General features: G+C 36.6%; 1 protein-coding gene across 1 annotated transcript; it reads right to left on the reverse strand.

Annotated features, from left to right (window-relative positions):
* Positions 1-15,207: 15,207 nt before the first annotated feature.
* Positions 15,208-16,236, reverse strand: LOC107915954 (uncharacterized). The gene has a single exon (XM_016845133.2). It carries the CDS (start codon positions 16,234-16,236, stop codon positions 15,208-15,210), a length of 1,029 nt encoding a protein of 342 aa, XP_016700622.1.
* Between the last annotated feature and the right edge of the window lie 372 nt (positions 16,237-16,608).

Here is a 16,608-nt window from a genome sequence, read left to right on the forward strand (position 1 = left end):
TACGTAATTTTGCTTCTGTTTCGATTTGGTCCTTCGACCATGCGCTTGTATTCCCCTAGAACGGCACCGTTTCAGTGATGTGGGAATATTTCCTAATTGGCCCTTCTACTTTTTGCGCGCATCACAATTTGGTCCATTTCTTTATTTTTCAGTTTTGATTTCTCCCTAAAGATTTAGTTTATTTCCAATTTGATCCTGCTTTGTTTTTTAGCTATTTTATTATTAGATTAGCTATTTCAGTCTTATTACTACTATTATATTATATCATTAATATAGTATTATTATTATTGCTTACCTTATTATTATTTTTATTTACCTATTTATACCGCTTTTAGATTTTGTTATATACCTCCTTATATATATATTTTAAACTTTATAATTTATATATATACATATTTTTATAATATATATACGTACATATTTTCATAATTTACTTGTATATATATACACATACTTATACATATTTTTATATTTTATAACTTATATATATATCTATATATATCTACATATATATATATATATTTTTTTATAATATTTATACGTATTTATGCATCTTATTTATACGTTACGGTTTATTATTTCGCATGTTATCAATCTGTTCTTATTGTTTATTTTATTTTGGTTATTATTGCCTGTATTATTTTTATACTTCCGTATTCATTATGGTATTGCCATGCATATCGACAATGTAGTTAGTTTTCACATTCTTTATTATGACTTCGTGTTTTATTTTACTCGATATAACAAAATTTGTTTTAAAAAATGGCGTTTCGTGTTTAGATTCGAGAAGATCGTACCCTCACTTACTGGGTTTCGATTTTCACGATAAATCTAAATGCACGAATCTTTTCAAACTCAAGTTTTAAATGATCTCGGAAATTTAAAAATCGCGTCCTAACTTACTGGTCGTGATCTTCTTTTTTTAAATCTGAGATAGATAAAATATCTTTTAAATAAGCATTTTTTTACGTATCAAGAATTCGAGACATTGTGTCCTAACTTACTGTATATGATTCTCTTTCTCGATTAATGTGAAATATGCCCCCCCTTTTTCGAAAAATTTCAATATTTCAATACAAGGATCATATTTTTTTAAAATTCTTCAAAGTTTACAATTTTCGACATTAAGACATTAACTAATCAACTAGGTACCAATTTTGGGCGTTACGAGGGTGCTAATCCTTCCTCGTGCGTAACTGACTTCCGAACCCGTTTTTTCTGAATTTCGCGGACCAAAATCATTGTTTTAATAAAATCAAATTGTTTATTAAAAAAAATCACTTTTAAGGTGATCCAATCACACCTTATTAAAAAGGATTGGTGGCGACTTCCGTTTTTTCTTTCATTTTTCAAAACCCAAGTCGACCCCGTTTTAATCAAAAAAATGGTGTCAACAGCTTGGCGACTCCACTGGGGACTTTAAAAAATATATAAGAGAGTCAAGCCATATGTTGATTATTTTTGTCTTTTGTCGAAGATTAAAAACTTGACACGATCCTTTTATTGCATTTCACTTGCCTTTATTTCGGCCTTTATTATTTTGATTATAATTACTGCTTTATTTTGAGTGTAGATGTATATTTCTACACATTGCATTGCATGACCGTTGGTCACACCTTTTTAAGTGGGAGTGAGAAGCTACGCCTTCGTGAGGTTTTCACCTCCGCATGGGATAGTGAATCGCTTCTAAGATACATCCGTACCTATGTCTTCGTGAGATTTTCATCTCCGCATGGCCATAGGGAAATGTATTCCCCTGAACTGAACTCGGTCTGCATGAGCCTATAATAAGTGAGGATCGAGGAATCTGTTGGTTCGGGTACCCTTGCTTTAGAACCAAACCGCATATAATGAGCCTTAGAAGCCTACCCTAATTAGAATCACATCGAATGCCTAGAGGACACCCAAAAACTTGGTTTAAATTTACGATCATTTTGTAGTATGTTTATCCGTTTTTGTTACGATTATTATTACTTCGGTTTGTAATTACTTTATTGTTTTGAATTTTGATATATTTCTGCATATTGCATTACATAACCACTCGATTATTCCCTTTTAAGTGGGAGTGAGAAGCTACTCCTTTGTGAGGTTTTCACCTCCTTGTAGGATAGTGGATCACTTTCGGAGTACATCCGTACCTATGTCTTCGTGAGATTTTCGTCTCCGTGAAGCCATAGGGAAATGTATTCCCCTGAACCGAAATCGGTCTGTATGAGCCTATAATGGGTGAGGATTAAGGAATCTGCTGGTTCGGGTACCTTATCTCTAGAGCCAAACCTCATATAGTGGACTTAGGAACTTAACCTAGGTAGAACCACTCCAAATCTCTAGTATTTACCTGATTAGGTACTTTTTGTTTTCCGTGCTTGCTTATGTTTTGTTCTAACCCTTCTTGTTGTGTTTTGATTATGATTGCATTACATTGCATTCGCATCTTAGGAAAGAGATATTGATTCAAGTTCGATTACTAAATTAGAAAGCTTGTCATGGAATACGGATTCCTTGATAAAGTGGAAAACAATACGACTTCCCGAATATATTCTGAGAAACACAAGAATGGTGATGGAAAAGTTCGTGACCCTGTTTCGTGGCCTAAGGATTCAAGGCAATTGTCTAAGAGCCTTCAACATTCCACCCCCTTAAAGAGGCGGACGAGCCTTATGAGGACGGGCAGATGATGAATTGCAACCAAGATCAAGAGTGGAGCTAGCAATGGCATCTATTAGCGAGATTACCTCAAACATGCGGATAAAGAAAAAGACCGATGTTGTTTCTTAGAATATGAGGGTGAAGCCGTACATGTATCCATTTTATGTAAGGGAATTTGCTTTCTAGAAAAGTTTCCTAAATGTAATTGAATCAGAATCAACGTCTCTTTAGGCATTCATTTCATGCATTTGCTTTACATTGCATTACATGTATTAAAATCCATTGAAAGAGTCTAAACGAGTAAATTTATTTCAACTAACCTGGAAAACCAACCAACCAAACACCCTTACGATATCCAAGCAAAGACTAGAGAAATGGAACGAAGGTTGAAAAAATTAGAGCGAATGCAGATTCAGATACAGGAGCAATTGACTAAATTTCAACAGGAGATGAGAAATCAGATACTAGAATTACGGAGAACTATGATAAACTAGTTCAACCGATTGCTAGCTGGAAAGTCAAAAGAAGTGAAAGACTCGGTGGTTTACTTTGGGGTTGATAATGAGGATCTTGTTTATTCCTTAGATTGTACTCCGACAAGTGTCTAGGTTCAGCCAGATGGGCGTCTACAAGGAGCACTTTTTACTATCGAATCCCAATATTATCAGACTGGTACATCGACACCAGTGAATTGCCTGACAGGCTTAGGATCCAATTTGAGAAATGATTTAGCTAATCCTGTTGCTAATCTAGCCGAAATAAAGAAGATGAGGGTAGAGTACCCAGATACTATAAAGGCCCCAAGGAAGAAGGGGAATAAAAGGTATAATGTAGGTGGATATAACAAGGGCCACTCAAAACCAATCACTATGGGCAGGCCAAAGACGGAGACCACCAGCCATCAGAGTCTTTTAAGGCAAGAATTTGGAGTGAAACCAGGTACTGAGAAGCTCCAATTCACACCAATTTTGATGTCATATAAGGAGCTGTATCAAAGCTTGTTCGATGCGCATGTTGTTGCTCCTCATTACTTAAAACCCATACAACCCCCGTATCCCAAATGGTATGACATGAACGCACAATGTGACTACCATGTGGGAATTATGGGGCATTCAATAGAGAATTGCATTGCCTTCAAGAAGCTAGTCGAAAAATTCATCAACATGGGTATTGTCAAGTTGGGTGATTCATCTAGTGCAAAAATCTATCTACCCAATCATGTTGACAACGGGATGAATGAGATGTATGAAGGAATGTTGGCAAGTGTTCACACCAATGGCATATATGAGGACACAATTGAAAAGGGAACTTGTTAGATGCCCGCCCTTATAAATTTGGGAGTGTTCTAAGCGATTGGATTGCGGAAGAAATCCTTATAGTCTTTAGAGCTTATTTAGAGTAATGTTCAGAACATTTTTGTTGTTTTTAGCCTAAAAGTGATAGAAATTCCTTTGTGAAATAGGCTCATGTTTGAACGCCATTATTTTAATAAAATACATCTTTGCATTCACTTTTGAGCCAATATTCTTTCATTCTTTATGAATAATTATGTCTGATTATTTCATTCTTTTAGATTTTCTTCCACATCATTCATTCATTCATAATCATATTGTATAAATAATTATTCATAAATTTTTACTTTTTTTTGTATATTCTTTGGTACTTATTATGAGTCCCCAGATATCAATGACATGAGTGACACTGCTACAGACTCAGATTTTCCTTTTGAGCGAGGCATGTGTTTAGACGGATCTCATGACTTTGGAAATGACATAGATCGTAGCTTATCTCTGAACTTGTTGAGAATGGTAGAATAAGAGGATAGACAGATCCTACCTCACAAGGAATCATTAGAAATTTTGAGCGTGGTAAAGATTAGAATTGACCTGACCGCAAAGACGAAGCAAGACCTTGTTGAGTCACCTCTAGAGTTCAAAGATGTCTTTGTATGATCATACCAGGATATCCCCGGATTAATCACTGATAATGAAATCTGTACAGCAGCACATTTTCAGAAATTTGCAGTGAACGATGCGATTATTCGTCTGGGAAAATGCCTCTCTCGTTGACTCAGTATAGTTTTGCCCATTTGAAGTCGAGCTTCCATCTCTTCAAGTTTTGTGGGATTTTATCCTGATTAAAGAGGAAGATCAAAAGTTTTCTATTGTAATTTCACCCCAGAAGGCTCTATGAAGGAAATCCGATCAAAGAAGATCCTTCGAAAGGGATAACAAGGACTTGCCTAACCTTATGAGTTCAGATTCCATAAAAAAGTAAAAAAAAAAGGAAAAGAAAAAATAAAAATCAATCAAAGTCAAAAATAAGAGAAAAAGAAAAAAGAGAGGTCAAGGCGAAAACCCGTAAATGGCGCATTGACCAAAAGTGGATTTGAGTTGAAAACCCGAAAAGGGCGACTCAAATTTTGAGCGAAATGGGGGAGGGACATCACCATTATTGAATACTTCTAATGGGCATTACTTCATTTTTGAGATCATTAGTTACTTCGTCAAACGGGTAGAGGCTACTTCATGCGCCAATGTCATCATATACCGATATAGAATTACAGAGAAGATGGTATCATGAATGATAGCACGATAGCTGAGGTCCGTGATCAATTCAAAATCAGACATCACAGTTCATCACTGTAATGAATTGCAAACAATGACTGAGACTTACAAGGGTTGGCATGTGAGTTTACCATCTGCCTTCCTCGTTTTTTCGAATGGTTATCGGAACTCTGACTGGGGCAACATTGTTTTCTCTGGTTTACAAGACGGAAGTAGTTCTACCTATTGAAGTAGAAATCATTGTTCTCTAGTTTCAGTTGAGCAAAATAAATTCAATCTGATCAAAAGGAAAAAGACTAAAAGTTATGTAGCAGAGTCAAATGTGCCAAAGGAAAATGATACGAGCCCATAATGAATAGTGCCATCTCAGAGAATTCCACGAGAGGGTTGGATGTCGAAAAAGATCATTCCTCTCCAAAAGGATTCCAGGGGGAAATGAATACCAAACCAGGAATGTCCCTACGTTGTAAAGAAGACATTTTTCAGAAGAGCACTGATCCTGAGTGAGGTTGCTAGTCCTATAAACTCGGATCTAGTCAAGAAATACTTTGTTTAAAGAAGGAGAAATAACCAAGGTGAAAACCCGCGAATGGCACTCTGAGTAAAAAAAATGAAAAATGAGAATGAAAAATGATAAATGAAAATGAAAAATGGAGAGGCTAAGAGGAAAACCCGGAAAGGGCGCTTAGGCCAAAAGGGATTTGAGTTGAAAACTCGAAAAGGGCAGCTCAAATATTTGTTCAGAATGGGGCATGAGGTGATCTGAGCAATTTAAATTTTGATCAGATTGGGGCATGTGGTGATCTTGTTATACCTGAATCAACAAGAAAGGGTAGGCGACATCTTGAGGCATCGACAAAGCAATGTAGATCTCCTAAACACATGTCAAACTCAGAATGGTCTTCATAAAATTTGTACAGAGAAGTTCAAGCTGCGATATCTGGGGCACCCAATTCTCATATTATTTATATTGAATTTTTTTGTTCTTGGAATACTTCATTCTTTTCCAAGATATGCATTCCCAATCAATTTCTTTATTATCCTTCTTTACTATTTTGGATAATTTATTCATTTTGAGTTATGCTCAGAACCAGCTTTATTCTTATCCATTGTTATGCTCTTTTTGCAAGCATGTTGCATTGGAATAATGATTAATGGACTAATAAAACTTTCACAAAGGAAGTTTTGCATATTACTCTAAAAAGTTTCTAAATAATATAGGAACCTGAAATAGGACTATTGTTTAGAACACGCCAAATTTAAAGGTTGGAAATTTGAGAATGAAGAGTCTAAGTTTGGACTTTCTCTTTGGATTTTGTTGTCAAATGCATTGATTGAACAAAATGACAAGATGTCGTGTTAATGACAAAGCTTAAATAAACAAGCAAGCAATGATCACTAGGCAATAGGAAGAGGTTTCCTCCGAGAAGAAATTTTTTATGAGCATTTGGTATGACATCATTAGAATGGTATAAAGGACCAAAGAATTTCACATCATGTATCCTCGAATAGTGAAACGAGAAGGTTGAGGAAAAGCCATATATTTCTACCTTTAGATTACAGTGGGAGAGTGATGGTACAAATTTTGGCGTCCCAGTGGATATAACTTTGAGGTTTACAGTGGGGGCAGTCTGACTAAATGTTTCTTCAGAAAATGCCAGTCGAGAAGGAAGGTGTTATAGCACTTCGATGACAAAGTCTTAATAAACTTCGAGTAATGATAACCTAAGCGAGATCATTCACGAAAAATAAAATTCTACATTTATGCAAACACCATTCACACATGTCTAGTTAGGAGCATTTGATTCATTTTGATCATGCCATCCTAATCATTAGGCATAATTAGGTTCATTATACAGGTCGTGTTCCCTAGGGAATAGACCGAAGAATTTCAGATCTTATCTCCCTGAGGTTACAGCGGAGCAGATTAAAGCTAGTAATCTTATCTCCCTGAGATTACAGTGGAGTGGATTAAAATAAAGAATCTTATCTCTCTGAAGTTACAGTAGAGTAGATCGTATCAGGTCTTATCTCTCTGAGATTACAGCGGAGTGGATTGAAGCTAGTAATCTTATCTCCCTGAGATTACAGTGGAGCGGATTAAAATAAAAGATTTTATCTCTCTGAAGTTACAGTAGAGTAGATCGTATCAGGTCTTATCTCCCTAAGATTACAACGGAACAGATTGAAGCTAGTAATCCTGTCTCCCTGAGATTACAGTGGAGCGGATTAAAATAAAGGATTTTATCTCTCTGAAGTTACAGTAGAGTAAATCATATCAGGTCTTATCTCCCTGAGATTACAGCGGAGCAGATTGAAGCTAGTAATCCTATCTCCCTGAGATTACAGTGGAGCGGATTAAAATAAAGGATCTTATCTCTCTGAAGTTACAGCAGAGTAGATCGCATCAGGTCTTATCTCCCTGAGATTACAGTGGAGTAGACCAAAAAATTTCAGATATTATCTCCCTGAGGTTATAGTGGAGCAGATTGAAGCTAGAGATCTTATCTCCTTGAGATTACAGCGGAGTAGATCCAAGACACTATCCTATCTCCCTGAAGTTACAGTGGAGCGGATTAAAATAAAGGATCTCATCATTCTGAAGTTACAGTAGAGTAGATCGCATCAGGTCTTATCTCCCTGAGGTTACAGTGGAGTAGACCGAAGAATTTCAGATCTTATCTCCCTGAGGTTACAGTGGAGCAGATTGAAGCCAGATATCTTATCTCCCTGATGTTACAGTGGAGCATATTAAAGCCAGGGATCTTATCTCCCTGAGATTATAACGGAGTAGATTGAAGCTAGTAATCCTAACTATCTGAAGTTACAGTAGAGTGGATTAAAATAAAGGATCTTATCTCTCTGAAGTTATAGTAGAATAGATCACATCAGATTGAAGCCGATAATTCTATCTCCCTGAAGTTGCAAGTGGAGTGGATTAAAATCACAGATCTTATCTCTCTGAAGTTACAGTAGAGTAGATCGCATCAAGTCTTATCTCCCTAAGGTTACAGTGGAACAGAATAAAGCAAACGATCCTATCTCCCTGACGTAGCAGTGGATTGAAGCTACAAGCCGTACCTCTTTGAACTGCGGTGGAGTGGATTGAAGCAACAAGACATAGTGGACTGGAGTGAAGCTACTTGAAGAAAAGAACCAGGACAAGTCCAAAAAAGGCGAGACCGGGCAAAATTGGCCTTTCTTGGTCTTTGCTCTGTTCTTGTTACATGACAACGAGCAAAGAGGGGCAGCTGTAGAAGCCCAAATTTACCCGGGCCCATACCAAATAAACCAAACCAAAATCAATTAACAATCTATAAGCCCAGTACACTAAAAATTAACCCCAACTAAACTACCCAAACCCAATTACAAAACCCAATACCCAAAATAGGCCTAAAAACATTTTCAGAAAAAAAAACCCTAGTACCACCTAACTCTGACACTGCCGCCGCACACCTACCCATCCGCGCCGCACGCCTTTTGCCCACCTGCTCCAGCGCCACCTGCAAAACGAAAGGAGCACGCAACAGACACAAATAGCAGAAACAAACAGTAGCAAAAACATATACTTGGCTATAAAAGCAAAAGTTTAATGTAATAAAAAGGGGGGATTTTTCTTTCTTTTATTTTTCTTTTCGGCAAAAGCCGAGTTTGCTATAAAAGAAGAAGATTTTTCTGTTCTTTCGGTTTCGATAAATAAAAAAAACCAAAACATATTTTGAAGGTGACTTTTTCTTCTTCTTTTTTTCAGATTTGCGTTTCTACTTGTTTTATTTTATTTTTTTATTTTATCTTTTACATAAGAAATAAGAAATAAAAAGGAGGCAAAGAAAGCTTACCTGCGCCGCACCGGAAGGGAGAAGACGAGCGGTCTCCCATCGTTCTTCAGGCTTCGGACTCTTTTTTTTGAGGTTTGGCCCTAGATTTGTGCCTAAGACATGCCTGGCTTCAAAAAAGGATAAAAAATCCGATTTTGGAGTCGTCAGCCACCACATGCGGCGGTTCTAAGGCGGAGGCACGCCGGAGGCCTAGATCGGCTGATGACCGGCGCCAGGGCCTAAGGGAACGCGCGAGAGAGAATTCTCTCTCAGTTTTTTAAAAAAAATGGTGAATCTGATTTTTTTTGAGTTTTTTTAAATATTTATACTAAAAGTGAAACGGCGTCGTTTTGGTGAGGGGGATCCGCTCGTTGACCTGATCCGACCCGAAGGGTCCGCACGTTTTGCCTTAGGGGGATATTTGCACCATAGGTCCCCTCTCCTTTGTGGCGTGTTCGATAAGATCTCCTTCTTATTTTTGATTTTGGCTACGTAGTTTTGCTTCTGTTTCGATTTGGTCCTTCGACCATGCGCTTGTATTCCCCAAGAACGGCACCGTTTCAGTGATGTGGGAATATTTCCTAATTGGCCCTTCTACTTTTTGCGCGCATCACAATTTGGTCCATTTCTTTATTTTTCAGTTTTGATTTCTCCCTAAAGATTTAGTTTATTTCCAATTTGATCCTGCTTTGTTTTTTTAGCTATTTTATTATTAGATTAGCTATTTCAGTCTTATTACTACTATTATATTATATCATTAATATAGTATTATTATTATTGCTTACCTTATTATTATTTTTATTTACCTATTTATACCCCTTTTAGATTTTGTTATATACCTCCTTATATATATATATTTAAAACTTTATAATTTATATATATACATATTTTTATAATATATATACGTACATAGTTTCATAATTTACTTGTATATATATACACATACTTATACATATTTTTATATTTTATAACTTATATATATATATCTATATATATCTACATATTTATTTTTATTTTTTTTATAATATTTATACGTATTTATGCATCTTATTTATATGTTACGGTTTATTATTTCGCATGTTATCAATATGTTCTTATTGTTTATTTTATTTTGGTTATTATTGCCTGTATTATTTTTATACTTTCGTATTCATTATGGTATTGCCATGCATATCGACAATGTAGTTAGTTTTCACATTCTTTATTATGACTTCGTGTTTTATTTTACTCGATATAACAAAATTTGTTTTAAAAAATGGCGTTTCGTGTTTAGATTCGAGAAGATCGTACCCTCACTTACTGGGTTTCAATTTTCACGATAAATCTAAATGCACGAATCTTTTCAAACTCAAGTTTTAAATGATATCGGAAATTTAAAAATCGCGTCCTAACTTACTGGTCGTGATTTTCTTTTTTTAAATCTGAGATAGATAAAATATCTTTTAAATGAGCATTTTTTTACGTATCGGGAATTCGAGACATTGTGTCCTAACTTACTGTATATGATTCTCTTTCTCGATTAATGTGAAATATGCCCCCCCTTTTTCGAAAAATTTCAATATTTCAATACAAGGATCGTATTTTTTTTAAATTCTTCAAAGTTTACAATTTTCAACATTAAGACATTAACTAATCAACTAGGTACCAATTTTGGGCATTACGAGGGTGCTAATCCTTCCTCGTGCGTAATCGACTCCTGAACCCGTTTTTTCTAAATTTCGCGGACTAAAATCGTTGTTTTAATAAAATCAAATTGTTTATTAAAAATAACCACTTTTAAGGTGATCCAATCACACCTTATTAAAAAGGATTGATGGCGACTCCCGTTTTTTCTTTCATTTTTCAAAACCCAAGTCGACCCCGTTTTCATCAAAAAAATGGTGTCAACAAGGCGTTTGAACACTTGGCATCCACGTAGCAATCGGCCGTTGTAGTACGCATGTTCTATTTCAAGGTCTGTGATGGCACCTGGGACGTATCTCTTTAGCACCTGACACCACTGCCATATTTCATTATATGAGACGTCCCACCCACTATGCATATTCTTCAACGCCTTTTGCTTAGCTATCCAAGCCTCGCGGTAAGAGGGCGTGTACCTCATTTGGCTACGAATATTGACAATTAACACTGGCACTGAAGTCTTGGGATCTGCTTTTACCATGGGTAGTATCAAGCTAGCTAACATAGCTAAATCCATCTTGGTATGATCTTGTGAAACACCTATAAACGGAGTACATTAAATAATACAACATTACATAATAAAAGTATTATCCAGAAACCGTCAATACTGTACCTGCAGCACATGTATGTGGACCTTTGTACTTTTTAATCTCCCACAACCCTGTCTTTTTCCTTAACAAGGTGTAGATTTTCCATGAACATGTGTCGTCTTGCATCGCACACTTCGCCTCAAACTTATCAAATTTGGATTTAAAGACGTGGTAGTTAACGCCATTTTTGATGCTATGTTGTTTCAAAGCACCAATAAAACTATCATTGTTGGTAAACTGATTACCAACTTCAAATTCACCCGAATCTACCCCCGAACTTGTACGATCATACAACCAGTGTGGTAGATCTGGAAACTCTAACGCATCATCTGCAGACAGATCGACATTATGCATGTGGGCTGGAGGTGAGTATGCTCTGAATCGTGGATTTTCTTCTTCATCTGTACTCCTTTCAGCATTTTTAGGTTCTGTTGGAATAGGCTCCGGTTCAGAAAATAAGCCAACTTCTGCACCATCGGGCCCAGGCTCTCGAGGTGGATCTATATCGGAGTCATCTTCTAACCTACAATAATCTGCAGCGTACGAGGTCCCCTCACCGGTTGACATCGTAGGGAGTACATCATCCCTTCTTATGGGCATTTCATAACGTCCCCAATTGGATGTAGATTGCCGCCCACTAGAACTTGATGCCGTTCCCCAGTACGTATTTCCAGCATCAAACATCGAGCCACCGATGTACATGTCTCATCCACCGACAGGGTGTCTTCCAGGGGATGTGCATTCGACACCGCTACCAAACATGAGTTGTTCTATATTTTGTAACCCGCTAACCGAGTGTCGGTCAGGGGTCGTGTATACATCTCGAACACCGGTCGCAAGTACATCATTTGGCGATGTAAATTGTACATGTAACTCAATATAAGGTGCTTCACTAGCAAGATGAGTCTGCACCATTGCCTCCAAGCTACGAACACTTTTTATGTCGAACGAGTCATATGTCACCGGATCAACAGAAGAACAAAATCGATACGTGATAGACATAACTTTCATTGGCGTCGTTCCGAAAATTTTACGCCTAATTATTTTACGAAGTTCTGTCAAATCTATGTTCTGGTTAAAAACCGGTCGCACCGTATTCTCCGACAAAAGAACAACACCATTCTCAGTGTGGCAAATCTCACCATCGTAGTAAATAACAGCACTAATACGTTCACTCATATTTGAAACTCTAACCTTCTTAGCCTCTCTAAGTTGTTTCTGCTGTGACTTATGCATTCTGAGAACATTTTTTGCCTCATTTATAGCCTCAGTCCAAACATGCTATTGTAGCAAAAGCGCGTCCACGTGGGCGCGATTTCACAAATTCTTCTCATAAAGCATCCTAGCAGAAGCGATTTTATACTATTTGCTCAGAAACGTCAACTCGAAATTATTTCTTCCAGGACTAACTATAGCAAAAGTGCGTCCACGAGGGCGCGATTTCAGAAATTCTTCTCAAATAGCATCCTGCTTGAAGCGTTTTTATACTATTTGCTCAGAAACATCAACTCGAAATAATTTTTTCAGGACCTACTGTAGCAAAAGCGCGTCCACGTGGGCGCGATTTCACAAATTCTTCTCATAAAGCATCATGGTAGAAGCGATTTTATACTATTTGCTCAGAAACGTAAACTCGAAATTATTTCTTCCAGGACCAACTGTAGCAAAAGCACGTCCATGAGGGCTCGATTTCACAAATTCTTCGCATATAGCATCCTGCTTGAAGCGTTTTTTATACTATTTGCTCAAAAACGTCAACTCGAAATTATTTTTCCAGGACCTACTGTAGCAAAAGCGCGTACAAGTGGGCGCGACTGCAAAAATCCTTCTGATAAATCATCCTGCTTTGATTTTATCTTAAAAACCCATAAACATGAAACATAATCCAATTTTGAATAAATTTTAATTAATTTAATTACGAAACCTTAAACCCTAAAATTTAATAAATTTTAATTACAAAACGTAATTTAATTTTAATTAATTAATTAATTTCTCTCCAAAACCCTAAAAATCTAAAAAACCCTAAAAATCCTAACGTGGCGAAATCGCGTCCCCAAGGGCGCGCGATGTGGTAGCAAATCGCGTCCACGTCAGCGCGCTTTGATGATGTGGACACAAATCGCACTTTCAAGGACGCGCTTTGTTGCCGCGTCAGCATAGCGCGCTGACGTGGACGCGATTTGCTGACATATCCCCTGACTTTGCGCTTACATGGACGCGATTTAGGGAAAAAGGACCCATTTCGGTAAATAATAAAATACCGGGTCTATTTCGGTAAATTTAAAAAAAAAGACTTTTTTTAGTATTTTGCCCGTTTACCGACAGGAAATTGAAAAAAAACCAAGGAAATTCCCCAAACCCACTATTCCTAAATGGCTAATGGCTCTAAAAATAAGGGGTTGGGGGGGGGGCTACAATGATGTGCATTCAGAAGACTTTGACATTTGACAGGTATCATCGCAAAACCATACCTTTCTAATCATGAAAGGAACAAATTCCAAACTATTGAGAAGTTCTTTGTTGAATGTATTATTCCTTTCGTCTCTGAGTTTCTTTCAATGATGTTGCCATCTTTTCTTCTTTCTGAACAGCCTCCATTCAGGATTGCACAACGAGAAGTGCTGTTATGAATTACAGAAAATATGTTGCAACAAACTTAAAACAACCTAACTAGAACTGTTATTAGTTTGATGTTTGATAAGGACTGACCATCCATTTCCACAAAATGGAAATTTCAGGAATTAGTGGTAAGTGGGGGAGCCACACTTGCTTTCGGCTTATCGTGCAGTTTTTTGAGGATTGTCTATCTCAATGGCTAGTTCTGAAGAAGCTATTGATGCAACAACAAGGTGCACTAAACAGTCCTCAAAGAATTCACGTCCAAAGACTATTATTGGATCAAGCATGGTTCGTCTGAGAAACAAAAGGTTAGAAAAAAATTATGTTATGTTATTTGAATGCTCAAAATAAAGATAGGAGTTAATATTTGTTGTCATTAAGAACCAAGGTTTAGATCAAGCTACAAACAACTTAAAACGAAGTTGTAAATATGATTATATGCAACTATTAGTCATCAGGTTAGCATTCCTTTTGTTATCCAGGATTCAGTATAAGTCCATACAATCATAACACTGTATGCACGGACTTGGAATGCATATAGAAACTCTGCATGTTTTAAGTTTGAAGTTGATTCCACCACCATTGTTAAACATTAGAAGCAGAAATTAATTATCAACAAAAAACGCTGTTATAGATCGACCATTAGCGGCATTTTTTTTATATAAACGCCGTAAAATTTAGCGGCGTTGTCTATAACAGCGTTTTTGGAAAGCCGCTAAAAACCTAAAAACCTATTTGTTGCAGTGATCTGCATATACATAATGTCACCCTAACCGTCACAACATAAACAGAAGTTAATCGGGTGCAACATGTATGATCAACAAGTAATATCCACCAAGAACATACCTTGTATGGCATGTTGGATTTAGATCGAGTTAGACTAATAGTTATGTGGGTTTTGTTTTAAGTCATTCATGCCTCACTTAGCATGAACCTGAACCAAATAAAACACTGATAATAGATTATAATAATTTATTTTTTTGAGGGTGTAAAATGATTAATATATTTAATATTATAGTTTATATTCATACCACGTTGTACATGTGTTGTTGTAAGGACTGAGGCTAGAGAAGAAATTCAGTTACAACCGAAACATACATGTACCACCTAGGACTACATAATAGAATTAATAATAAGTAAAGAAAATAAAGTTAAAAATCCGAATCTAGTTTCACAGATGAGATACAAAGCACCGTTTCAGCTATAAAAAGCCTTACATTATTTTTGTATAGATTGAAGTTGAATACATTTCATAATTTTTATATCGATTGACTTTCAAGTCAATCAAACATGAAAAAGCTGAACATCCTTGGCCTTCAAAGGAGCATATTCTCCCTGCAGGTAAACTTCTAGGTGATCCGACAAGACAGTTTTGTCGATGTTTTCACGATGGTAAGATTTGCAGACGAAGAAAATCACTGTCTCGATGACTAATCTGAAAAGACTCATCGTGGAAAGCAACAATAAACAAATGATTGCATAAACAAACCTGTTAGCCATGGCCATGCTGGATCCTTCCACAACCAGCCTCTGGAATGCGATGACGTTCAATCCCCCCGCCAGACTGAGGATAAAGGTTATGGATATCGCCAACCATATCTTTCCTTTGATCAGGTTCTTGCTCTTCACCATGGCTGCGAACCCATATACCTCTTCTAGAACAGTGACAATGCAAGCCAAGTTCCAGATCGTGATCAAATACAAGAAGTACCCCACATTGAACAAAATGATTAAAATGAGGAACACTGCACCCATGATTTTTATTAGTCCCACAGGAATTCCGCAACTAATCAAGACAAGGGAAACTGCACCACAAGCAACCAGGACAAGGAAAAATACAAGGAAATAGACAAACGTGACAACGAAAATACACAGGAACGTGACGAGCAGCCGCTTCCAAACTTTGGGAACAACGCTTATGACTTGGTTGAAGGAGAGCTCCCGAGCTGTATATATGCAGGCGGTGGTATAAACAACTGCAGCAAGTGAAAGAAGGGAAAGGATGAAAGTCAACGTGAAGTAGGCTGCGTTGAAAAGCCAAAGGTAAACTGTTTCATGGGAGATAAGATGAGATAGTTTCTCGAATTTTGCAGTGCCGGGTGGTGAATGATTCAGTTCTAATTTGTTGAGGATAATATTCCTTGAGAATAGACTTGAAACTTCTAAATGAACAAGGTAGATGAAGGATAGAGGAAGGATTAAAGCTAAAGTGATCTTGGCGAAGAGTTCTCTCGATGATGATATGATTTTGTAGGATTGTTTGAATATGCCAAAGAACCCTACAAATTGCATCTCTTCTTGCTCTCTATCCATGCTCTTCTATTTTTCTACAATTTTCTTTTCAATGAAGTGTTCAGTTGGAGAGAGGGAGATATTTAAAAAGAAACGTCCTTGCTCAACTCAAAATTCAGTCGATGAAAAATAATGTTACATTTTGACTTATTCCATTTCCTGTGGTTTGGTTAAGAATATTCTCAATCTAATAAATTTCAAAATGTTTGATTTCTTCATTTTGACATTTAAGACCAATTTATTCATCTTTACTATTTAACTTTTTCCACTTTAATACACAAATTATTCTTATTCTCATCACAATTATCTACAATAAAAAAAGCCTGAAATTAAAATTAAGAAAAGTTTAGATATCAAAATATATATAAAAAAAATTCATTTCACTTTTAACCC

This window comes from Gossypium hirsutum, chromosome D05 (genome assembly GCF_007990345.1).
Source record: "Gossypium hirsutum isolate 1008001.06 chromosome D05, Gossypium_hirsutum_v2.1, whole genome shotgun sequence".
NCBI lineage: Eukaryota > Viridiplantae > Streptophyta > Magnoliopsida > Malvales > Malvaceae > Gossypium > Gossypium hirsutum.

Bases quoted from the DNA above. Each gene is read 5' to 3' on its own strand.
- LOC107915954 (XM_016845133.2), bottom strand. From the start codon at position 16,236: ATGGATAGAGAGCAAGAAGAGATGCAATTTGTAGGGTTCTTTGGCATA.